At 37.7% G+C, this 26,495-nt stretch overlaps 1 protein-coding gene across 2 annotated transcripts in view; it reads right to left on the bottom strand.

The window, feature by feature from the left end:
- Positions 1 to 26,495, bottom strand: part of IL1RAPL2 (interleukin 1 receptor accessory protein like 2) — a 1,456,614-nt gene that overhangs the window by 1,079,006 nt on the left and 351,113 nt on the right. For both annotated transcript variants that reach the window (XM_027533545.1, XM_027533546.1), the window contains one exon: positions 19,088 to 19,188. In XM_027533545.1, the coding sequence (XP_027389346.1) occupies positions 19,088 to 19,169 (82 nt within the window). In that variant the 5' untranslated portion in view covers positions 19,170 to 19,188. The remainder of the gene's footprint in view (positions 1 to 19,087; positions 19,189 to 26,495) is intronic.

Raw genomic sequence — 26,495 nt, 5'->3', positions numbered from 1 at the left:
ATAGTTTGTTGTGACCCACACAGGCAAAGGCGTTGGCATAGTCAATAAAGCAGAAGTAGATGTTTTTCTGGAATTCTCTTGCTTTTTTGATGATCCAACGGATGTTGGCAATTTGATCTCTGGTTCCTCTGCATTTTCTAAATCCAGCTTGAACATCTGGAAGCTCATGGTTCATGTACTGTTGAAGCCTGGCTTAGAGAATTTTGAGCATTACTTTGCTAGTGTGTGAGATGAATGCAATTGTGTGGTAGTTTGAACATTCTTTGGCATTGCCTTTCTTTGGGATTGGAATGAAAAGTGCCTTTTCCAGTCCTTTGGTCACTGCTGAGTTTTCCAAATTTGCTGGCATATTGAGTGCAGCACTTTAACAACATCATCTTGTAGGATTTGAAATAGCTCAACTGGAATTCCATCACTAGCTTTATTCGTAATGATGCTTCCTAAGGCCCACTTGACTTCACATTCCAGAATGTCTGGCTCTAGGTGAGTGATCACATCATTGTGGTTATGTGGGTCATGATGATCTTTTGTGTAAAGTTCTTTTGTGTATTCTTGCCACCTCTTCTTGCTATCTTCTCCTTCTGTTAGGTCCATACCATTTCTGTCCTTTACTGTGCCCATCTTTGCATGAAATGTTCCCTTGGTATCTCTAATTTTCTTGAAGAGATCTCTAGTCTTTCCCATCGTATTGTTTTCCTCTATTTCTTTGCATCGGAGAAGGCAATGGCACCCCACTCCAGTACTCTTGCCTGGAAAATTCCATGGACGGAGGAGCCTGGTAGGCTGCAGTCCATGGGGTCGCTAGGAGTCACACACAACTGAGTGACTTCACTTTCACTTTTCACTTTCATGCACTGGAGAAGGAAATGGCAACTCACTCCAGTATTCTTGCCTGGAGAATCCCAGGGACGGGGAGCCTGGTGGACTGCTGTCTCTGGAGTCGCACAGAGTCGGACACGACTGTAGTGACTTAGCAGCAACAGCAGCATTATTTCTTTGCATTGATCACTGAGGAAGGCTTTTTATCTCTCCTTGCTATTCTTTGGAACTCTGCATTCAAATGCGTATATCTTTCCTTTTTCCTTTTCTTTTCCTTCTCTTCCTTTCTCCTCTATTTCTAAGGCCTCCTCAGACAACCATTTTGTCTTTTTGCATTTCTTTTTCTTGGGGATGTTCTTGATCCCTGTTTCCTGTACAATGTCACGAACCTCCATCCATAGTTCTTCAGACTCTCTATCCGATCTAATACCTTGAATCTATTTGTCATTTCCACTGTATAATCCTAAGGGATTTGATTTAGGTCATGCCTGAACGGTCTAGTGGTTTTATCTCCTTTCTTCTGCCAAATTTAAGTCTGAATTTGGCAATAAGGAGTTAGAATATTAACTTTACTTAATATTTTATTTGAGGGGGAAAGGCATTGATTGATCAAAAAGAATAAAGATCAATTTCAAAGCTTTTGTACAAACCAAGGTAAGATAAAATTTAATAAAGTTAAATTGGATACATCTGAACTATTTTAAAAATATAGTTTTGGTCTGACAGAACTCACTGTGCTCTCATTCCAAACATCCAAAGAGAAAAAGATAAGAACTCTCCTAATGTTAACAAAAGTTGTTAATTTTCTCCAGTTAGACTCAATCCACTTTTGAGCTTAAGATGGTTTCAAGGTTTGAAATATTATATTGATAAATTAGATACATTCTAAGATGACAATAAATTCCAGATTAAGACTCTTTGGTATGGAGCAGGCAAGAAGCTAGACAGAACTTAAAGAGGAAACAGAGGGTGCCCTCATTTTACTCCAAATTAAAAAGGTAAACTGAAAAAAAAATAAAAATAAAATAAAAAGGTAAACTGTTTCAAAACACAAGCAGCATCAGAAGATAAATAGAAGGATGATATAGGTCCCTGAAAGTAGAATTACCCAAAGTCTCATTTTCTAGCAATTTTTAGTGATTTGTTTAAGCTTCATGTCATTCTACCTGTGAGAGTTGGACCATAAAGAAGACTGAGTGCCAAAGAACTGATGCTTTCAAATTGTGGTACTGGAGAAGATTCTTGAGAGTACCTTGGACTGCAAGGAGACCAAACCAGTCAATCCTAAAGGAAATCAACCCTGAATATTTATTGGAAGGACTGATGCTGAAGCTGAAGCTCCAATACTTTGGCCACCTGATGCAAAGAGCTGACTCACTGGAAAAGACCCTGATTCTGGGAAAGATTGAGGGCAGGAGAAGAAGCAGGTAACAGAGGATGAGATGGTTGGATGGTATCACCACCTCAATGGAAACAAGTTTAAGCAAACTCTGGGAGACAGTGAAGGACAGGGAAGCCTGGTGTGCTGCAGTCTGTGGGATCACACAAAGTAGAACACAACTGAGCAACTGAACAACATATCATTGGGTAGTTGCCCCATGATTTTAGGAACCTGGTATAAAATGAAAATTCAAGATCATTTGTTAAAAAATTAAGAATTTCAATATGTCAACAGCAAAGCATTAAACCAACTACAGGTCCCATCTAAGCAAGAGGCCCTGTGCAACTGCACAAGTCATATTCTTATGAAGCCAGACCTGTTTGTTATACATATTCTCAAACTGATATGCTCCGATTTAAAAATTTTATGATAGCTGTCAGTACATACATCGCTCACTCACACACAATTCTCCATATGGTTTCAAAGGGGTTGTGGGCTCATTTAAGCCCTGTCCATGGACTCTAAATTAAGATCCACTAGATGAGATTGATTCTGTGAAACTAGGAGTCAGAGCTAGGATTCATTGGTGGAAGTTTACAAAAGGGCAGATTTGAGCTTCCTAACAATTGCAGGCTTTCTAAAATTAAAGAGGATGCTTTACTAAGCACTTGGTCCTGAAAGTATAACTGTCAACAAGACCATCATTGTGTGGTGTGTTCTACAAGGGATTCCTGCACTGGTGGGAGATTGGATTAGGTCATCTCTCTGGTTCCCTCTATATTAGTATGCTGTGAGGAAAACTGTTAGCAGTGGCTACCCCATAGTTCTTCTTTGCCCGCCCCATTTTCTGATAGCTTGAATGTACTTAGTTTTAGCTGTCTTGATTTATTTGCTTTTCCTTGACAAGGTCTTTACCTTCCTGAATACTAGGTTTACGTAAATTAATCTGTAACCTATGGGTTTACATAAAGTTAACATGTTAATTTTATGCAAAGTGATGCAAAGTATCCATCCTCCAGTTTCTCTATGGGGGAAAAGATCTGATCATCTTACCAAATGGACAGTCAAAGCAATATAGATAATCAAGAATGTGAAAATGGCATGAAAGCTCTTAATAAAGAACAACAAAAAGGGAATCAAGCAAATGTGAGGGGGTCAGCCAGGGAAACTGATGATCCAAGTCTGTTCTGATAAAACTTGAGAGGTCAGAGTGTATGACAAGCTCCATTTAAAAATTTGGGGATAAGAATACAGAAGAAAAATCATAAAACTACATTAGAAAAGAGGAAGGTAAGAAGAACCAGTACACAGAAATGTTCATTTTGTTCCCTGTTCTTCCATGTGTAAGAGGGAAGCCTAAAGTCCTGGGCCTCAAAACACTGGGGTCAGAGTTCAGAAACTCGAAGAAGAAATGGAAAGGCCCACTTCTGACTGAAAAACAACTGTAAAAACAAATGCCATTCCGGCAACAAACTGTCAAAGCCTCTGAAGATGTTTTTGCTCTAACTTCCTGGTCATGACATTCACCATAAATGATGTGCTTCCTGTTCATTTTTCCAATCAGCATGATGAATTGATGAACCACACTATACTGTCCAACAGAGACTTTACTCCAGAATTTAAAGGTACAACTAGAAAATGAAGAGGGAAAAGGACATGGATGGACAGTCAAAAAATCTGTCCTAAAGGCCCCTTTGATGGACAGTTTTCATTTTTATGACATTCAAATTCTATCAGGATCTAAGGTAGATTTCTTAAACTCAAAATCAGGTTTTAGATATCTGCTCACTAATTGGCTAGCTCTTTAAGAAAATGGAATTAGTTCTAAGTAAAAAGCAAGCTGAAATTAGTAGCAACACCTTTGGCCAAGTGGCAGTTAGGTGACACACAAAGAATCTGCGAATGACGCCGAGGGAATGAATAAAATGAAAAGAAGTACAAGAGGTCTGGGGTCTGATATCAAAGGAGAAATTAGAGAATGACTGAGAACAGTTCAAAGATATGGAAGACTTTTCTTTGAACAAAAGTAAAAAGGAAGGATGAGATGCAGAGGCTCTATAAAAGGCTAACTTCAACCTGACCAATATAGCAGAATGCTAATAAAATCAGGCCCTTCTACTCCCCTGACAACTGGGGGTCTAGTTCCTTTATATTGCCATTCCACTGGATATGCTGGGTAAGGAGGGGGAAAAAAAAAAAAAACTGTCAAAAATGTTTCCACTACAAGTGTTTAAAACCTGCACATTGCCAGTTCTTGCCATTGCTATTGTTTCATCTAATATCTTGCAGTAAAGGCATAAGTTTAAATACAGGATCCCATGGCCAGGATTGGGCTACCCAGGTGGCTCAGAGGTAAAGAATCCGCCTGCCAATGCAAGAGGCACAATGGACAAGGGTTCTCTCTATGGCTTGGGAAGATCCCCTGGAGGAGTAAATGGCAACCTGATCCAGTATTCTTGCCTGAAAAATTCAATGCACAGAAGAGCCTAGTGGGCTACAGTCTATGGGGTCACAGAGCCGGACACAACTGAGTGACTAAGCACACACACATATACAGACATGGTCAGGATTGCAGAAAGTGACTGTGGCTATTCATTTACACAGTGTTTTCTTGAGGCGCTTTGTACTTCCAGGCCATGTGGATGGTATGTTCTCTTAGGAAAAATAAAAATGAAGCAACTGGCCTTCCCTCTACCAGGCTACAAGTTTTCCATGCTCTCCCAGGCTCTCTGTCCTTAGTCCATGAGTTAGGAATAAGTCAAGTCACTGAGAATTGAGGAGACTGAGATGAAGTGAGTGATGTTTATACATTGAAAGCTTGTTAGAAAGTAAACTCTATGTGAATGTGGGTTCTGTGGGTGAGGACGGAGCAGCAGAGAGTGCTGATAACAACAGTAAATCCTTCCTATCAAAAAAGGAGGAGCCTGAGGGTAGGCAAGTTGTGCTCTGGCCACAATTCCAAACTGAGGAAGGTGGAATACTTAATAACTCAAAGTATTATTCAACTTTCTGCTTCAATCGCCATACTCCAGAAGTGTTCTAGGTTGTCAGCAATTCATAAGCATTTATTCAGTCACCTAATAAACATTTGTAAATCAACTGTTATGTACAAAGCAGTCTTTTAGGTACAGAGAATTCAAATAAACAATGCTTGACTTTGGAAAGTTTACAGGTGTGGTGGGACAGACAGGCATATAGATAACTAAATAAGAGTATGACCAGTTCTAGTATAGAGGTTTAAAAAATGCTACAGGAGAATAGAAAAGGGACAATTAATTCTGCCTGGAAGAGGTATGTGTGTGAAGGCTATCCAGGGAAACCTTCACAGAGAAAATGACATTTGGAATGGGTCTTCAAAGATGAGTAGGATTATCAAAAGGCACAGAAGATGGGAAGTGATCTACGAGTGAAGAAAAGCATAAGAGAAAATTCTCAGAATGGAAAACTGCTTTTTTAAAATAAAAAACAGACAAATTCATAATTATCATTGATGTTTCAAAACTTCTCTCCAAATAGTTGATAGAGTAAGTAGACAAGATTATAGAAGGCTTGAAAAATATTAACCAACTCTTCTAACCAGGGTGGCTTGGGCATGGAGGGGTATATGACCTATTTAATTATTTAATGAATAAATGAATTAAAGAATAAACTAAGAACAATCTTTTCTACTATGAATTATATGCCACAAGGCACATAGATTTTATCTTGTATGCAGTGGGCAGCCAAAGGAGTTTTATTTCCTAGGAGAAAGACATGATCATACCCATAATTAAAAGTAAACAAACTAGTAAAAATACCATCCACAAGTATTGCAGAAAATGGATGAGTGTAGAAGAAACTAGAAGCTGAAGACAGAAAGACAAGATAGGAAGCTACTACAGTCAGTGTTTAGGAGAGAAATAATGAAAGGCTGAACTAGATCAGTGGCAGGTAGGATGAAAAGGAACGAGGTGGATTTTGAAGATATATTAGAAACAAAATTAGTAGAACTTGACAATTACTGACTCTGAAAATTATGAAGGACTTTGTGAGTGCACCACACATTCTGGCCCCAAAATACAATAATGTCCTTTTAACCAAGATAGGGTACACAAGTGGAAAGGTGGAATTTAAAGGGAGGCAATTAAAATTTTAGTTTTGAACAAGTTAGAGTTCAAAGTACCTGTGGGACAGCCAAGTAAGCATATCTTGCAGGAAAATAGTGCATGTAACCAGGAAGAGACAGAAAGACTAGACTGCTAAATCTAGAAGCCTCAAAAGGTATGGGTTATTACGTTCATACTCGGTTGTTTCAGTTGTGTCTGACTCTTTGCAACCCCATGGGATGTAGGCTGCCAGGCTCCTTATTTTCCAGGTAAGAATACTGGGGTGGGCTGCCGTGCCCTCCTCCGAGGGGTCTTCCTGACCCTGGAATTGAACTCATGTCTCCTGCATCACAGACGGAATCTTTACCAATCAACCACTGGAGAAGCCCATCCCTGGCTGCAAATTAGAATTACCTTAAAGTTAAAATAAACCAAAACAGCACTGATGCCTGGACTTCAGTCTAAACAAATCAGTATCTCTGGGGGTGAGACCTGTGCAAGAATGTGTTTTAAAATCTCACCAGGTAACTACAGTATGCATCCTGTGTTGAGAAGCACTAACAGGGTAGTTAATAACAAGGGAGTAGAAACTCAGAGAAAGTATAAAGTGGTATCTAAAAGGAATATTAAGGCAAAATGCAGGCAAAAATACAACTTTTTAGGGATAGTCAGAGGAAAGCAAGGCCATGACTGATACCGAAAAGAGCAGCAAGAAAGATACGAACAAACCCAGAATAAAGCAGTGTCACTTGAGCAAAAGGAGAAGAGAGTGTCAAAAAGGTCAGCATGTCCAATAGTGTCAAATGCTCAGTAGTGTCCTAATATACCAGGCTATGTTGGTATAAAGATGAACTAGCATTGCCTGTTTAAGAATGAGGTAGTTCTAACTAAAGGGAAGAAGGGGAGATAGGTCATGAAAACTGTTAATCTTTTGGAAACTGCTCAGCCTTGGTGAGGGCTAGATGTCAAAGAAAGCAGCAAGGCTATTAAAAGCCAAGTGTCTGGGGGAGTGCCAAAGGTAAAATCTGTCAGCCCCATATGCCCTGCCTTCAGCCATTGAACACCTAACTGAAAAGGAGTAACTAGAGCTATGCCTCAAATCACCTTTTTTGGGGAAAATGGAAAGTTCTGCAATAATCTTAAGTAGTTCTCACAAACTAGAGAATCAAAGGGGGCAAAGGGGAGGTGGCGAGGGGAGGGTGTTTAATGCATGTGTGCAAACATGATCCCAATCAGAGCACAGGGACTAGAGAAGTCGTAGTTATTCCTTCTCCAGTCAAACTCTGAAGATAGCCATATACTCTTATGACACTCTTCAGAGCTATAGAAGGAATGTATTACAGTGCCACCTGCTGGTAATGATAAGACCAGAAACAGATTCCTTTTTTTTTAAGTCATTAATTCCCAGAGGCTAAAGATTGAATAATATAAACAAACTTCATTCTGATAATTGAAGGTGATAGTTTACTCAGTAATGTAATGAAGATATTTTCAGAATTTAAAATAAAACTCAGACTGATCCTTCCTATTATTGCAAAATATTCTGAATGTGAACAGAAACACTAGAAGTTTAAGAAGGTCCCACCAACCTTGCCTTTCATCATCCAACATAAGGCACCTCAATTCACATTTCCTTTCGAGATGCTCAATATATTTCCTATAAATTTAAAATTGGATATACAGTCAAGACACCATCTGTCTAGCTACTCATTTCTGTGCAAATATGCCTCTTTAACGACTTCAATCTTATACTCCCCTCCAGACAATCTGGGCTACTTAGTACTCAAAAATAGCATTCATTTTAGGCACCCATACATTTGCATCTCTCTGCTAGGACTATCACCTAGGAATAACATCTCCTTCATATGAACTGTATTGATACCTCTTTTATTACACTTAGTATTTTATACCTGTAAAAAAGACATATCTGTGGTGCAGTACAAAGAATATGAACTTTATAATAAGTCCATGGTTCTAAACCTGGATTTATCATTTAGCAGTTGGGGACCTAAGATAAACTTAACTTCCCTAAGTTTTGATTTTCTCATCTGTAAAATGAAGATAATGTTACCCACACAAAGGTGCAGCATGGCAGAGATTCTGGAGTCTGATGATCCTGGGTTTAAATCCTGACTCTGCCCCTTACTAGCTATATAAAAGTGATCAAATTACTTAGCTGTTCTATGCCTTCATTTCCCAACTGGTAAAATGAGACAATGTAGGACCTACTAATTCATGTAGGACCTATCTCAGTATCTCTGCATGAGGAGATAATGTATAGAAAGTGCCTGGCATATAGTAGGACTTATTGCATGTTAGTGTCTCCCTTTCCCTATTATTTATTGAATTAATTGGGGGAAAAGAGCATACCCTGTCCATTTTTGATCACCTAAGTGCTGGCACGTGTCTAACACAGGAGCTTTTACACAGTCTGCCTGTAGGTTTGGTAAATTAATAAATGCCACATGTCTAAAACAATCCTTAGCAGAATTTATTTCCAGGCAACTACTGTCTCACTTCTCTCCAAAGCAGTGATGCCAAATATACATCACCCATCTCAAGAATTTAGTGGGTGCCTCTTGAAACCATGTGTTTCTTGTCTGTAGTCATTTAGGGAGAGCACACGTAAAATATAACTGTCCTAAGTTATATCCAAAGAAGCAGGGCCTGACTCTCCTAAGCCTGGGGCAAGGTCATTGAATTTCAAGGCATTTCTTTTGTAGAATAGTTCTGATGCAATCATCAAAAACAATGTGTTTCTCTATGATAGTTTCAGACAAATGTATGAAAGCAAAAATAGGGCAAGGATCAGAATATGAACAAAAGTTTAAACTTGCATATTCACTATTCCTGTAATGGACTGAAGGTGTCAAACATATTTTAAGAAATCTCTGGATGCCAGCTTTCCCCAAAGACTAAACTACAATAGGCATCAATGGTGTATTTTTGCAGAATACATACTTCATTTGGGGGCAAATCACACCTGTAGAAGTCAACAGAGCCAGAAGGAATGCACTTTAGCCTGACATGCCTATATGAGTTGGGTTATGATAGAAACTTGTGGGTTCGACCCCTGGGTTGCAAAGATACCCTGGAGGAGAAAATAGCAACCCACTCCAGTATTCTTGCCTGGAGAATTCCATGGACAGAGGAGCCTGGTGGGCTACAGTCCATGGGGTTGTAAAGAGTCAGACACAACTGAGGCAATTGAGCATTCATGCATGATAGAAACTACCCTAGCAGAAATTTTAGGCACTCAAAGCTTCTCTCCACTCTGGCAAATACAATATCCTTTCATTACAAAACAAGTGTTGAATGGAGCCCATTCACTGAAGTTCTTGGCTGTTCTTGTGGATGGGCTAAATCCCAACATCAAAATTAATAGAATGCTCAATTTATTCTTACTTTCTTTTCATTCTTCCCCCTTATGGACAGTAATAAATTCAACATGATACCAAGCTTGGTAACTTCTATATTTGGATTATGCTACAGAGCTGGACAAGATCCCCACATGGAATTGCTTTCCAGCTTTTAATTCATTAAGTATTTTAATTAGCTTAATTATCCACACATTTTCATTTAAAGAGGACCAGTTTCATAAAGGACTTTTATATTTCAATCACATCAGATGTTGTTGATGCTGTACACCAACCAAAACAATGATCTTAGGTCTTAACTCACATATTTCCCTCTTCCTCTGCCATGTTTTGTTGCCTAATTGAATGGAATGACCAGAGATTTTTCCATATGAACTGTTCTGCTGATTTTACTCTCTCTCTCTCATAAACACACACACATACACACACACTTATAATAGTCTTTGAACCCAAGAAACATATTCATCATAGCCAACAATGGTGATTTCAGTAAACAAACAAAAAACAATCAATATAATGATTTTAAAAACAGTGTTTTTCATTTGAATTTAGATTAGCAAAAAATTTTTTTAACTGACCACACACAGTTAATAAATGTGTAATGAGAAAAGAACTCTGATATACTGTTGGTGGAAATAGAAATTTGGTACAGTGACACTGATGGGCAATTTTCAGCATCTTTCAAAATTTTAAATAAAAAAAAAATCTATCCAATATGTCCACTACTGATGGTCTCTCCTACAAAAACATTTTTTCTTCTAGTGAACTAAGATCTATGTTGTAGGATCATCCTTCCACCATTGTTTTGGAATAGCAAAAAACTAGGGATAAAAACTTAACCTCCATAAATAGAGCACAGATTTAAATTTATAATTAATCCACACAATGGAAAACAGCACAGTATTTAAATTTGAGTTAAATATGCATTGCCAAAAATTAGAGATTCTAGGTATAAATATCAAAAATACATGACAAATCAAGTTGGAAAATGAGTCTAAGTTTGAAAAATATTAATAGATGATATATACCCAAATAAACTATCTGGAAGAAACTATATGAAATATAATTATTAGTTACCTCTGGGAATAAAATTATAAGAGCATTTTTAAATTTTGCTATTCTTTGAAATTTTATTAAGCATAATATACTATTGTAATAATAAAACTATCAAAACAATTCCAGTACTTGATTTCCAAGATATAGTAAGTTAAAAAATCATGCAAATAGTTAAGTTGCTACATTTTAAGTATGAAGTAAGGAAAAATTAAAAAAAAAAAAACATTGGTTTATGAAAGAAAGGAAGGAAATATCAGAAACTAAAGAAATTAATTACAAATAGTTGTGTGTGTGACCAAGTGCAAGAAACAGGTACAGGAATGAGATTTCTTTCACTTAATTCCTTTTTTATAACTGAATTTTCAGTCATGTAAATGTTCTATGTATTAAAAAATTTAATCAAAGATAAAAAAGCTAATTGGGTAGAGACACATTAACTTATTTACATATTGACTAACATAATCACAGAGAAAATTAATTCAAGTTTTTTTTAACATAACACTGACTATACAGACTTAGTACGATGAATTCTAAGGATAAAAATATTTGTAAAATATACTTAATTTAGTATAGGTTTATTGTTGGTAGTTCTTTTGGTGTAGTAGTTTTGAAATCATTTTGAATGAACTGAAGTCAAAATAAGCAAGTACATCAATGTTGATGAGAATGAGGATTCCCACTGTGGGAAAAGGAGATAAAAATATGGAATGGATAAAAGTGAAGAAGAACCCTATCATATATTTGAATCAGAAGTATCAGAATTAGATCACAATTAAAAATATTTCTAAATACCATATTCACTGGAAGAAATCAGGAAAATGGCTCATTCCCAAGCTAGGGCAGATAAAATATGAAGGTAACCCTGGCATATCTTAATGACAAAAAGCAAGGAAGTACTAAAAGAATGATGGGGTATCAAAAAGTAACAGGGCAACTTCCACTTCAAGCCATGATGATATAAACTGGAACTAGACTAGCTCTATCCACAGAAAGTGATGATAAAAGTGGACAAAATATGTGAAACAACCGCTTTCAGACCATGCAAGATTATGATCTCAAAGAAAAGAAAAACTCATGTGGTAAGGTCCACAATTAAACCAGCTCTCCACCTGGAGACAATTCCCCAACAATAGCACAGTGAGTCGAAGTCCTTACAGCTTAGAAGTTCTGCTGAAGCTGTAGAGATCAGGAAAGGTAAAACAGCTGGTACCTTCCATAAAAGGAGAGAGTTCACTAAGGGAAGCTTATGGAATCTGTAAGGGGGTTCTCTTTGAGCCCCTGGCTGAACATTGAGCTGAACATGCACAGGGTATGACTGCTAGTCTTTTCATCACAGTGTCACTACTACAAGGTTAATAATAAAACAGTGATATTAGAGGACAAACACTGCTGGGGAATACCTTATTGATATCTGAGCATTCAACTAAGATTCCAGAAAGATCCTGCTTTAGAAGAAAGAACTATGCCATAGATAGGGTCTATACTACACCCTCCCCAACAAAGCCTTGAGTCAAGTCATGATAAGATTGACAGGGCAAAAAAAGATTACAGATTGAGTCCCACCAAGTTATAGACGTTCAGGACATGTTTTGGCTTTTCTATTCATCTATTCTAACAAAGCATTCAACTAAGCAGCAAAAATTCTAGACTACTACTTGAACTGCTGTTAGAACAAACACAAATACCCTTTCAGTTCAATTCAGTACGTCCCACTCAGTTGTTTCCAACTCTTTGTGAACCCATGAATCACAGCACGCCAGGCCTCCCTGTCCATCACCTCCTCCCAGAGTTTACTCAAACCCATGGCCATTGAGTCGGTGATACCATCCAACCATCTCATCCTCTGTCATCCCCTTCTCTACACGCCTTCAATCTTTACCAGCATCAGGGTCTTTTCAAATGAGTCAGTTCTTCACATCAGGTGGCCAAAGTATTGGAGTTTCAGCTTCAACATCACTCCTTCCAATGAATATTCAGGACTGATTTCCTTTAGGATGGACTGGTTGGATCTCCTTGCAGTCCAAGGGACTCTCAAGAGTCTTCTCCAACACCACAGTTCAAAAGCATCAATTCTTCGACCCTCAGCTTTCTTTATAGTCCAACTCTCACAACCACACATGATTACTGGAAAAACCATAGTTTTGACTAGACAGACCTTTGTCGGCAAACTAATGTCTCAGCTTTTTATATGCTGTCCAGTTTGGTCATAACTTTCCTTCCAAGGAGTAAGCGTCTTTTAATTTCATGGCTGCAGTCACTATCTGCAGTGATTTTGGAGCCCCCAAAAATAAAGTCAGCCACTGTTCCGACTGTTTCCCCATCTATTTGCCATGAAGTGATGGGCCCGGATGCCATGACCTTAGTTTTCTGAATGTTGAGCTTTAAACCAACTTTTTCACTCTCCTCTTTCACTTTCATCAAGAGGCTCATTCCTTCTTCTTTGCTTTCTGCCATGAGGGTGGTGTCATCTGCATATCTGAGGTTACTAATATTTCTCCCGAAAATCTTGATTCCAGCTTGTGCTTCCTCCAGCCCAGCGTTTCTCATGATGTATTCTGAATATAAGTTAAATAAACAGGGTGACAATATACAGCCTTGACGTACTCCTTTCCAAATTTTGAACCAATCTGTTGTTCCATGTATGGTTGTAACTGTTGCTTCTTGACCTGCATACAGATTTCTCAAGAGGCAGGTTAGGTGCTCTGGTATTCCCATCTCTTTAAGACTTTTCTACAGTTTATTGTGATCCACACAGTCAAAGGCTTTGGCATAGTCAGTAAAGCAGAAATAGATGTTTTTTCTGGAACACACTTGCTTTTTTGATGATTCAGTGGATGTTAGCAATTTGATCTCTGGTTCCTCTGACTTTTCTAAAACCAGCTTGAACATCTGGAAGTTCACGATTCACATACTACTGAACCCTGGCTTGGAGAATTTTGAGCATTACTTTGCTAGTGTATGAGATGAGTGCAATTATGAAGTAGTTTGAACATTCTTTGACATCGCCTTTCTTTGAGAGTAGAATGAAAACTAATCTTTTCCAGTCCTGTGGCCACTGCTGAGTTTTCCAAATTTGCTGGCATATTGAGTGCAGCACTTTCACAGCATCATCTGTTAGGATTTGAAATAGCTCCACTGGAATTCCATCACCTCCACTAGCTTTATTCATAGTGATGCTTTCTAAGGCCCACTTGACTTCACATTCCAGGATGTCTGACTCTAAGTGAGTGATCACACCATTGTGATTATCTTGGTCATGAAGATCTTTTTTGTACAGTTCTTCTGTGTATTCTTGCCATCTCTTCTTAATATCTTCTCCTTCTGTTAGGTCCATACCATTTCTGTCCTTTATTGTGCACATCTTTGCATGAAATGTTCCCTTGGTATCTCTAATTTTCTTGAAGAGATCTCTAGTCTTTCCCATTCTATTGTTTTCCTCTATTTCTTTGCACTGATCACTGAGGAAAGCTTTCTTATCTCTCCTTTCTATTCTTTGAAACTCTGCATTCAAATGGGTATATCTTTCCTTCTCTCCTTTGCTTTTGGCTTCTCTTCTTTTCACAGGTATTTGTAAGGCCCCCTCAGACCACCATTTTGCTTTTTGGCATTTCTTTTTCTTGGGGATGGTCTTGATCCCTGTTTCCTGTACAATGTCATGAACCTCCGTCCACAGTTCATCAGGTACTCTCTCTATAAGATCTAGTCCCTTAAATCTATTTCTCACTTCCAATGTATAATCATAAGGGATTTGATTTAGGTCATACCTGAATGGTCTAGTGGTTTTCCCTACTTCAATTTAAGTCTCAATTTGGCAATAAGGAGTTCATGACCTGAGCCATAGTCAGCTCCCGGTCTTATTTTCGCTGACTGTATAGAGCTTCTCCATCTTTGGCTGCAAAGAATATAGTCAATCTGATTTCGGTGATGATCATCTGGTGATGTCCATATGTAGAGTTTTCTCTTGTGTTGTTGGAAGAAGGTGTTTGCTATGACCAGTGCATTCTCTTGGCAGAACTCTATTAGCCTTTGTCCTGCTTCATTCTGAACTCCAAAGCCAAATTTGCCTGTTACTCCAGGTGTTTCTTGACTTCCTACTTTTGCATTCCAGTCCCCTATAATGAAAAGGACATCTTTTTGGGGTGTTAGTTCTAGAAGGTCTTGTAGGTCTTCATAGACCCATTCAACTTCAGCTTCTTCAGCATTACTGGTTGGGGCATAGACTTGGATTATCATGATATTGAATGGTTTGCCTTGGAAATGAACAGAGATCATTCTGTCGTTTTTGAGATTGCATCCAAGTACTGCATTTCAGACTCTTTTGTTGACTATGATGGCTACTCCATTTATTCTTAGGGATTCTTGCCCACAATAGTAGATATAATGGTCATCTGAGTTAATCCACCAATACCCTTTAGAGGAACATAACAGAATTCAGTATCTCTACAACATAGTACCTACAAATTCCAATACTGTATAAAAAATAAAAATAAAAAATACTTGACATGGCAAAAAAGGAACCCTCATCAAATCAATCCAAAATGTATCTAAAATCACCCACCTTGTGCCAAGAGGCCTTCACCTCCTCATTACCACAAGGGACTATGTTTCTGTAGCTGTTTAAGATATCTTGGTACCTCTTCAGTTTACTTAAAACACTAAATCACTGAAAAATAGCTTTATTATGGTCATCCTCCAGATGTACTGACTGCAAGATGACCAAATTTGGGTTCAGAATTAAACAAACCCTCTCATCAAATTGGTAACCCTATTTCTTTTCCTTCTAATGAAGCAATCCAGGCTAGGAGAGCTGAATTCCAAAATTGCATAAGCAGCAGTAGCAGCAAAAGCAAGAAAAAAGCAAAGTGGACAAGTTAATGCCTGTCCTGCTCCCCCACCCCGCTAAATAAAGTACATGTATACCCTAGGAACATAATATTTCAGGTTAGGCAAAATAGTTAAATAGAAGCCCCCACATGATCTCTTCTTGAGAAAGAGTTATTTCTCCATGCATCCTATTAAAAATTAATTTCACACAATTAAAAGTCCTCTACTAGATATTTCTGCCATTAGCCTTTGTCGTGATATTAGCCAATTCCCTGCCATAAAGACAACTTTAAGTAAACATATTTCTTCATTAGAGTAGACTTTCTAAATGACCTTATCTATTTAGTACTAAATTTAGAGAAGGCCAGTGCTGCAGGACCTCATGAGTATTCTGTGAGGAAGATGACAAGCCCACACTTTATAATCCTTGAAATTAGATGCTGTGCATTTTAGTATGTTCTAATGCAACCAAGCTCTAGATGCAATCTCAGAGTCATCTTTACTGTTTCCCAAGCAAGGGTTGATGACTGGGTTTAGCTAGTGTGAATGGCCATTACCTAAAAGCATAACCTTTGCTCTGGCTTCTAAAAGTTGCCTAATATCAAAAAACAGGAGGTTTGTTTCAATGTGCCCAGACTAGATTTTTTTTAATTGAATCTTTTATTATTTTGCCTGATTGACAAGTACAGAAAAAGAAACTTCCACTCCTTGGTAGTCTGTTTTATGCATATGGAGGTACTTGGCATAAGTATTTATAGGATCTTAGTGAAAGGGATCCCTGTTTATAATGAAGTGCACAGAAATCAGTATAACTGATGCCACATCTGGCACTAAACAGTTATAAATGTTAATGAGTAAAGGGCACAATCATTTTTCATTTTTTGACTTTAAGAAAAGAAATAAGGGGATAAAATAAAAGTTCTGCTGGTTATTCTACTAACAACTATGCAAGTTTCATCCAGATTTCTTTAACTGGCAAAGGCCAAAGGACCTCACAGACTCTATGAAACAAAATTTTGTACTACATATTTGCCAGAGCAACTTTTAATGTTCATCAAATGATAAGGCCAACTCAAATAGGACCACCATAATGAGAATGCAAATAATTCTATTTTCTACATAAAGCAATATTAACAGCAGTATTGGCACTAAGACAGGGATTATGATGAAAGTGGCTAAATATAGGGAAAGAGTGAAAAGAACTGCTCCAAAGGACCTCCATTTTCATCAACTTTATTATTGCTATTTTTTAGCCACTAAGTCATACCCAACTCTTTTGCAAGCCCATGGACTATAGCATGCTAGGTTCCTTTGTCTATGGGATTTCCCAGACAAGAATACTGGAGTGGGTTGCCACTTGCTTCTCCAGAGAATTTTCACACCCCAAGGATCAAGGATCAAACCTCTGTCTCTCACGTCTCCTGTATTGACAGTTCTTTCCCACTTTACCAATGAGCCACCTGGGAAGCCCCTTTCATCAACTTAGGATGTCTTTTACCCATTTCATGCTTATTTCTTGTTTCCAAATTTTGAAATAAAAAAGAACACAGACATGCACAACCCAACATCAACCTATTAGTCTTCCCTTTCTTCCTGTAAATAGAAGCAAGAAGCTGTAGGAAAAAAGACCAACTGTATTCAAGCCATGTCCACTGCTCAGATCTGTACAAAAAGTTTTATACCAATATTATAATTACTATATATCCTAGGAGCTAGCTGAAGGTAAACAGATGGACAAGGGGAGACTGAAATCAGTCAAACACATTCACTCTAAGGGGACTATCTTTTGGGATGTTTCTTCAATAAAGCTCACTGAAGGTATGACACCACTTGCCCATACTAAGAAGACAAAGCTAAGAACACAAAGCCAGTCTCACAGCTGATGAGTAAAGAATAAGGGGGCAAAGCATTAAAAAGTTGATCTTTAAGGACACCTGCACATCAATGATAACTATATCTGTGTGTGTGTGTGTGTGTGTGTGTGTGTGTATTTTAACAGCATCCTTCTTCATAAGCAACAAGCAAATCAAGAAAACAAGACAGCATACACAGGTAGCCACTTATTTTTGTTTTTCAGATAGAATTTTACTCGAATTAAGTTATCATAATATAGATGGCTTTTTAAACTCTCAATTTGTTTTTGCTTTCAGACTCTGCTACAGACATTATGATATAACCAAGTGAGGAAAATGGGATCCAGTTCAATAGGCTACATTGCTAGTAAGGAATATCTCCAAGTATTTTATTTTAGCAATAATCAATCTGAGCCAAGATTGAAAGTGAAAATGTGACTTCAAAGTAAGGCAAGGAAAGACTGTTGCATAAAATATGCCAAGTTGAAGATACTATAGGTAAAATGTTAAACACAAATACAGCTGAAAGAGAGTCCCAATACAGAAATAAATGTTAAAGACGTATATTAAGTATTTAATAGGAAAGGAAAAGCCAATATATTCTCCTATCTTTACCATTTCAGAATCCTTTGGACTTCAGTAGTGTTACTCTATTGTATTACCTGTGAACCACTTTTGTGAAGACTTCTTAATACACTATCAACTGAAGAACAATACTATTCTTTAGCAATTTGAATTATTAAGTATTCTCACCTTAGAAAACAAGTATTAACCAAATTCCAAGCTCCTGTGAGTATTTATTGCTTTGAAAAATAGGCATGTACTTATTGCCTGGGTTTTACACTTAATGAGAAAGTAAAAACTATACATTTAATTCTAGGATATAACTGAATTAGAAGCCAGCAGAAAACCCCGTTGTAGTCTTTTGTTTCCACATAATAATACACTCCTCACTGTCTTACTGGAATGACTACAGACAGAAAATCAATTCTTAAAATCTCATGCATGGTTTGTAATTATAGCTAAAATGTATAATCAAAGCTGAAAGACATATATCCAAGTGTTATTAAACAATGATTAAACTTTGATTGGGATATCTACTGGCTACAGCTAATCTCTCAGTACAATTATGGCTGCCTGCCAGACCACCATATTCTAGGAAAGATATTTCTTCTCAAGAAATTCCCCTTCAGGCAATTAGCTAATATGTCCAAACTTGGAAGCTTTAAACCTCTGCCTGTTAGGGATTTGGTGCAAATGTGAAGATGTGAAGAACTAAAGCTCACTGATATTTGTCAAAAGCTTTCATTTAAACTGTAACGTGGCAGACGCAATTAGGAGACAAAGAACATATATTTTGAAAGGTTTCCTGTGAAACCATTTCCTTTGCAAATGTTCACTCCCAGGTGTATATTCACTAGCAAATGTAACCAAACCTAAAAAGGCCCTGAACCAATCATCGTCCACTGAGAGTATACTGCCATTGAAGTTGAACAAAATTCCACTGGTTTCCCAACATTTTCTCAGTGGTAGGCTAAAATCTCATTTTTGCTTTGGCTACTTTCCAACATAGCTGGATTACAAGTGATTCTGTTTAAAGATATTCATAGTTAAAAGACCCAGATGCTCTCTAGATGCTCACAAAAAAGCATGTATTTTTGACCAAATCATGAGAAGTTGCCAACCACTTACCAGAATTTCTCTTTGACACCATCTTCAAATTTGTGCTGACTACAGAACTGACTACAAGGGCCAAAAGAAATGGTGGCTTCATCGTTCACTTTCCTTGGCAGCTGAAAAGTCAAAAAAGGATATGAAGTTTGAATCACAGATCTTGGCCTCAACAAAGCAACAGCTATAATTTCACATATCTTAAAGGCACATTACAGAAACAATGACATTTTGATGATTTCTGGCTTTATTTTTATGCAAATGGAAGAAAATACAAAAGTTCACAATTGCATCATGTCGAAGTTTCCCGCTTTAGAACTTTTCAATGATTTCCCACTGGATTTAGAGTAAAATCTGAACTCCTTTCATTAGAGTTTCATGGGCCTGCAGGAAGGGTGCTGCCCCCTCTTTGATCTTATTCCTCCTCATTGGCTATGCTCCAGCCACGATGGACATCGTTATATCTGTCACTGGAACAAACCTTAGTCGTTTCTACCTCATGACCTTTGCATTGTGAGGTCCTTCCTGCTGAGATACCCTGCCCCACTCTTCACTTACATTCTTTAACATCCTATAGGTCTCAGTCCCACAAAAAGGCCTTTCCTGACTACCCAATCTTAAAGTCTCACTCTGTCATTCACAAGCTTACCTCCTTGCTTGTTTTATTCATAAGACTGATTAGCACTTACAAGTACTGTGTTTAGTTACATGATAGGAATAGTTTTTGCTCAACTTTGACACTGATGCTTTAAAATCTACAGCACCGGGGCTTCTCTGGTGGCTCAGCAGTAGGGAATCAGCCTGCCAGTGCAAGAGAAAAGGGTTCCCTTCTGTTCCAGGAAGATCCCACATGCCTCAGAGCAACTAGGCCCATGTGCTCTAGAGCCCGGGAGCCGCAACGACTGAGCCTGCATGCCGCAACTACCTGAAACCCACACACAATGAGAAACTCTTGCACCACAAGGAATATCCTCCCCCCAACAAGTAGAGAAACAACCGAGCAGCAACGAACACAGCCAAAAATTAATAAATCATTTTACAAATAATAATAAAATAGAATCAACAGCCCTGAATTTTAAATAATTGGAATAAAACTGTTCCAAAACGAAAAATAACTGAGAAAAGTACGGAATTAACTGAGATATTGTTAAAGACCCCACAAAAGGGAATAGGATTGACTGAAGTGTGATCAGTATGCATTTGAGGAAAAAAATGTTTTTAAGTATTTATCCCATTGGGTTAAGACTTCAGTAAATCAGTTCCTGTATGAGGATTCATCTAGAATCCTTTAAAAATCAGAATGTAAGCATCAAAGAGGTACACTGGGCTCATTATAAATCCAAGATAGAAAAACAGCAAAGGGAACCATGAATGTGAAACCAAAGTGATCCCTGAAATAATGAATGTAAGCAAATTTGAGTGGAAAGAAAAGAACAGGCACTGGATAATATTTAAAGAGCCAGAATTCCATGTAAAGATTTTTTTCTCAATAATTGGTTTGTACCTAAAAGTGCAGAATCTGATCCAGAATTAGATAGTAAAAGGATGATATCAAGAGCTGGGTAGTATCTTATTTTCCCAGAATTGACCAAAAAAGATCCATCTGATACCTTAAATTCAGGGAAATTCCAGTTTGTTGTCTGAGGCCACCAGTTCAGCTATTCAGGGCAGCTAGTTCCTTATCATACTGCCCCCCAACTCCATCAATAAATGGAGTCCTCAGAAGGAAGAGGAGGTCTTTTGATAACAAAGTAAGACTTTACTTGATAAGGCTTTCTTTGATAACAAAGAAAGTCCAGTTGACATGCTGGACTTCCCTTGGACCACTGAGGCAGGAATAAAGAGCCCTGGGGCAAGATGGTATGTTGATGATTTCCAGATGACCAGGAGGCCAAAACTAATCCCTTCCCATCCTGAACACACACCAAATTTCTGTCCCTGTCCTTCACTATCTCCTGGAGTCTGCTCCAACTCATGCCCATTGATTCAATGATGCCATCCAACCATCTCATTCTCTGTCACACCCTTCTCCTGCCCTCAATCTTTCCCAGTTGGATTTGACATATTACCAAAGATCTACATAAGATGGAGTATATAGATGATTCTTGTCATAGGCTTTGCAACATGGGGCAAAATGAGTACAACTGAGAGGAAAGTATGATGCCACCAGCTGCAACTCTGAGGGAAATCAAATCTTGCCAGGGATTTCCAACATCTGGAGGAGATGCTTGGAGGAGAGTCTCATTAGCCTGTAGTAACTACTACCTATTTATGCCACACACATAGACAGCTAGAAGAGCTGTTATGACCAACCAAGGAGAAAGACACAAGCAATCGAAGCATTTTTCCCCTCTCTTTTCTCCAGTCACAGCTTTCCAATGAAACACCAAAGGAAAAAGTACAGAGAAAAGAGGTGGAAAGGGGTAAACGCATGAAAACCTACCACACACATGCCAAATTCCTAGCCATGAGAGCCACATGTCTCATCTGTTTGGGGAAAAAAAACGATGATGCAATATTTGAATCAGACAGGATCCTGGACTAAGAGAAAGACTTTAAGATCAGAATGAAACTCAGAAAATATCTGATGAATGATAGCATCAGACTAAAATGTTTACTACTTTCCCTGACTCCTACCGGCAAAAGGAAGGACAGTACAGCACTTGAAGTAGCAATTATTAGGAAAAAATTGTACCATTTCATGTTTATACTTCAATGAGTTGAAACTTAATAAATCAGTTACATTTATTAGCTTGGTTGTGTTTACCCACTCCTTGATCACTAGAATGTAAGCTATGAGGGCAGTCACTTAGACATTAACTGTTATATTCTCAGCATTTATCATAGAGCTTGACACATGATAGGTTATCAGTAAATATTTTAATAAATTAAAGAATATTAACGTAGAATACATCATATCAAGGGTTCAATAATACAAATAAATTGTAGCTTTCAGTGTTTTCCCCAACTTACCCATTTATTTGAAATAGAATGTCTCTTATCTAATATGCTGTTGTTGTTTTAGTTACTAAGTCATATCTGACTCTTTTGAGACCCTGTGGACCAAAACCTGACAGGTTCCTCTGTCCATGGGATTTCCCAAGCAAGAATACTTGGGAATCCCAAGAGTGAGTTCCCATTTCCCCCTCCAGGGGATCTTCCCAAGCCAGGGACCGAACTCAGAACTCCTGCATTGGCAGGTGGATTATTTACCATTGAGCCAGAGTCCATTATCTAATAAACAATTATTCAAATCTGAGATGTGCCCACCTTCTGCTGTAGCAGACTCTCTTGGTACCATACTCATATCCTCTTGGCCCTCCCAAGAGTCATCTGCATAGAAGTATTCCTATGTGTCTTTGCCAGAGGTGCTTCTCTATCTGCAAAAGTAGCTTGAATAGCATAGGAGGCTGATTGGAAGTTCCAAGTTGTTAATACACCATGAGTGATTCCCATTCAATGATAGGAGTTGGTGAATAAATAGTCCAGCTTTCTCACCTCTTGGAATGTTCCAGTAGGTTTAAGTGGCAAACTGCTCATTAATACACTCTGATTTTTCTCCCTTCTACTCTGACCTTGCCATTCCCTTTCAGTACTTGCTGAGATCACCTCCCAAATAAACTGTCCGCTCAGTCATGTTCGATTCTTTGCAACCCCATGGACTGCACCCTGCCAGGTTCCACTGTCCATTGGATTTCCTAGGCAAGAATACTGGAGTGGGTTGCCATTTCCTACTTCTAGGGATTGTCCCAACCCAGGGATCAAACCATCATCTCCTGCATTGGCAGGCACATTCTTTACCACTGTGCCACTGAGAAACTCTAATAAACTAATTTTTGTCTTTGGGTCTGCTTTTGGGAGAGATCCTATACCAAGACTGAAAATGCCATTGTAAGCTCCACACAATTCTTTGTTTTATAACAACTGTCCGATTTCTAGCTCAAAAGATTATGTATGCACTGTGCTTTCAAAAGAAGGCTCATTATTCCAATTTTTTCTGAACCATAAGCGAAGGCAATGGCACCCCACTCCAGTACTCTTGCCTGGAAAATCCCATGGACGGAGGAGCCTGGTAGGTTGCAGTCCATGGGGTCGCTAAGAGTCGGACACGACTGAGCGACTTCACTTTCACTTTTCACTTTCATGCATTGGAGAAGGAAATGGCAACCCACTCCAGTGTTCTTGCCTGGAGAATCCCACGGACAGCGGAGCCTGGTGGGCTGCCATCTATGGGGTCACACAGAGTCAGACACGACTGAAGTGACTTAGCAGCAGCAGCAGCAGGCACATTCCAGTTCTCCTATCCTGTCTCAAATTTTTTTAGAATTTATATCACACCCCCAGTGACTTTTATAAGAACATTGGCTATTGGTTCATCTCTGATTTAGTTCCTCCAACTGTATTCACTCACTCACCAACTCAACCTTGTTGGTTAGATATTAGGAGTCTTCCATATTCTCCCTACCCTCAACCCATCTTATTCATGATTGTATCTTTACTATTTCTATCTAAAAGTTGACAGTTTGTAAGGGCTATAATTTGCCAAGATAGAATATCATTTTATGGATTCTAATATTTCATCAATGATGACAAAATTAAAGATTCTTTGAAAAAGACTTTTAAAAATATTACTTTACCCAGTAGTTACAATTTTCACCCAAAGAACTATATTTCATATCTGTTATTCAGAGATATTAAGAGTAGAAAATAGCTGACAAAAATACCTCTATTTCCTTATTTAATTGACTCCTTCCTATTATCTGTGAAATAAAATGCTTAATGCTTGACTTCAACTAGCAAAATCATTATTGGAATTGAATATGTTAACCACAAAATTATTCCATATACATCCTGTCTTGTCAATTCAAGTCAGTGGGGATTAGAAAAATAATGTGTTGAGTTTTTTAATCTGTATATTTGCTAATCTATTTCCACAGAAGCATTTATTAATTTAACAAACTTTGATGAATAACTATTACATTTTATGATAATAACTTATTGAGCATTTTGTGTGTGCCAGACAATGCATTGAACTGTAACCTATTAATGACCTTGTGAGCTATTATTATCTTCATTTTACTTTTCAGAAAACTGACACTTGTGACTTATCGAAGGCCACAACAATAGTAAATTAAGGAAGAAAGGATTCAATTTTAATTCTTTAAGACTACAAAGTCCAAGCTGTTAACCACTAGTAAACTATATTTGCCCTAGTAATAAGATACTAGAGGACTCATAAACCATGTGTAGGATTATAAAACATCATTTCTTGCTGTCTAATATGCATGCATACTAGAGTGCTTAGCCAAGTACAAGACAGTAAAGAACCACCTGTATATGTTAAGTGCTAAGGGAATATAAAGTAAGAAGAGTGTTTGGTAGCATGTTCAGTAGGTGATTCAGATTTGCCATGGAAAGGGGAAATCTGCCAAACTATCAATTCAAACAGTCAAAAAGAAAGGCCATTGCAATCAGTTTCACAGCAATGTTCATCTGCAGTAGCAAATAACCTGAAATACAGTAACTGATCAAGAAATGTGACCACTGGATTCCCAATATACGTTTCCACACATGTGTTTAAACACTAAAGTGTCAGAAGCTGCTCAGGTTATCCCCTGGAAATCTTATACTGAAATTTAGGTTTATTACATTATAAATTTTTCCTCTTGGTGGTTTTTACAACCAACTTACTGCTGTGTGAAGAAAGTGTACAGAAGCATGTATATTTGATATGCCAATTATGCTGCTATTCAATTATTCTGAAATTACTTTTCTCCCCCCAAAAAGGGTCTTCCTCTTACTGTGGCTATAAATATGCAGTGATCCTCATACAAGTTCATATCCCCCTGAGGGCTTTGTATTTACTGATTCCCTATGTTCAGTATGTAAAAATTCTAAAAGGCCACATGAGCAATTCTAAAACCTGAAGACACTGGCACAATGGCTCATGAAGGTATTAGTATTCCTCTCCTTTGAGTACCAAATCTTAATACGAGGAGGGCCATCTTGACAAGAGAGTTTTCAAAAATGTAATTGAACTAAATCTTTTGACAGATAATTGTAATAACAACGTTATGCTCAAATGGTTTTCAAGTATAGTTTGTAAATTACCTTCTCCACTTTACTTTCTTCCTCTTTAAAGTACTAGGCATGTCAGGATTCTGGTTCATGTTAATTTTTTAAAAATATCTGTATGGTGTTCTCCTGACTCTAGAAGCCAAAACATGTTTAACTTATGAATATATTTTGATACAATTGAAAGAGCCAACTAGACATATCAGCTAGGTTGCAGAGAATATTCAAGTATATAATTTCTTAATACAATCTTGTGAGAGAAAATTTTGTTATTTATGATGTCTTCCAATCATTTGGACCAGCCAGTCATATACATGTTGATATAATCTCAAACAAATTAGAAATTATAAACACACACGCAATCCACATATATATCAGAGATTTATATATAAAGATAATTAACTTTCAAAGGCAGTTCTGTCTAACACACATTCATCTCAATATCTTATATCTTCTAATTCTACAGTCATCTGCAATGAAGTCTGGTATTCATATAGAGATGGCCCTGAGTTCTTACTATATTTTCAATCAGGAAACAAAGATACAATAATTTAAATTAGATTTTACCTACTCAGAAGGAAAAGTTGGTTCTCAATTTGACTCAATTTTGGAAAACTTCAATAGTTATATAGTCCAGACATCAACCAATCAAGAAATCATTTGATGCCCTATCCCCCATGCCCTTAACTCCTTGCTATTATATGAAAACAGCTGTATGACATGCCAGCCCATTCTACTATTATTTTTAATAGTTACAAATTGAAATCAAAACAAAGAGACTTGGAGACTGAAACCAAGGAAGCCAGAAACACAGAAGTAGGAAGACAGAGACGGCTAAAGAAACAGATGGAAAGAGAAAAAATACACACAGAGGAGAAATGGAGAGAGAGATAAAATAGAGAGGCAGAGGCTGATCAAATGAGGGAAATGGAGACACAAAAAGCTGACATATTGATAAAGAAGGGGAAACAAGAGATAAGAGGAATTATGGAGGAGGAATGTCTAAGAGATAGCAGAAAAGAAAAAGAGGGTCAAAAGAGAAGCAAACAAAGAGGAAAAAATTGGTTATAAGCAACTCTAGAGGTCCAAGTGCATGACAAAAACTGACTATGTCTCAAACTATTATGTCTTCTTTCTGTAGTAATTATAAAAATCACAGATTTTGACTTGGCACAGAGTCCTCCAAAACAGAGTCTTCATCTCCCAGCCTTCCTTATGACTGGACATGCAGTTGAGTTCTGACTATTAAGATATAACTAGAAATGTCACAGGCAAAAGGGATAAATTTTTACCAGGGTTGGTCCAATCAGCAAACCTAATAGTGGAAATAAAGATTCACAAGCTGTTTAGAGAA

This window comes from Bos indicus x Bos taurus, chromosome X (genome assembly GCF_003369695.1).
Source record: "Bos indicus x Bos taurus breed Angus x Brahman F1 hybrid chromosome X, Bos_hybrid_MaternalHap_v2.0, whole genome shotgun sequence".
NCBI lineage: Eukaryota > Metazoa > Chordata > Mammalia > Artiodactyla > Bovidae > Bos > Bos indicus x Bos taurus.
Note: the sequence above shows the minus strand (reverse complement) of the source record. Positions and strands in the feature narration are given on the sequence as shown.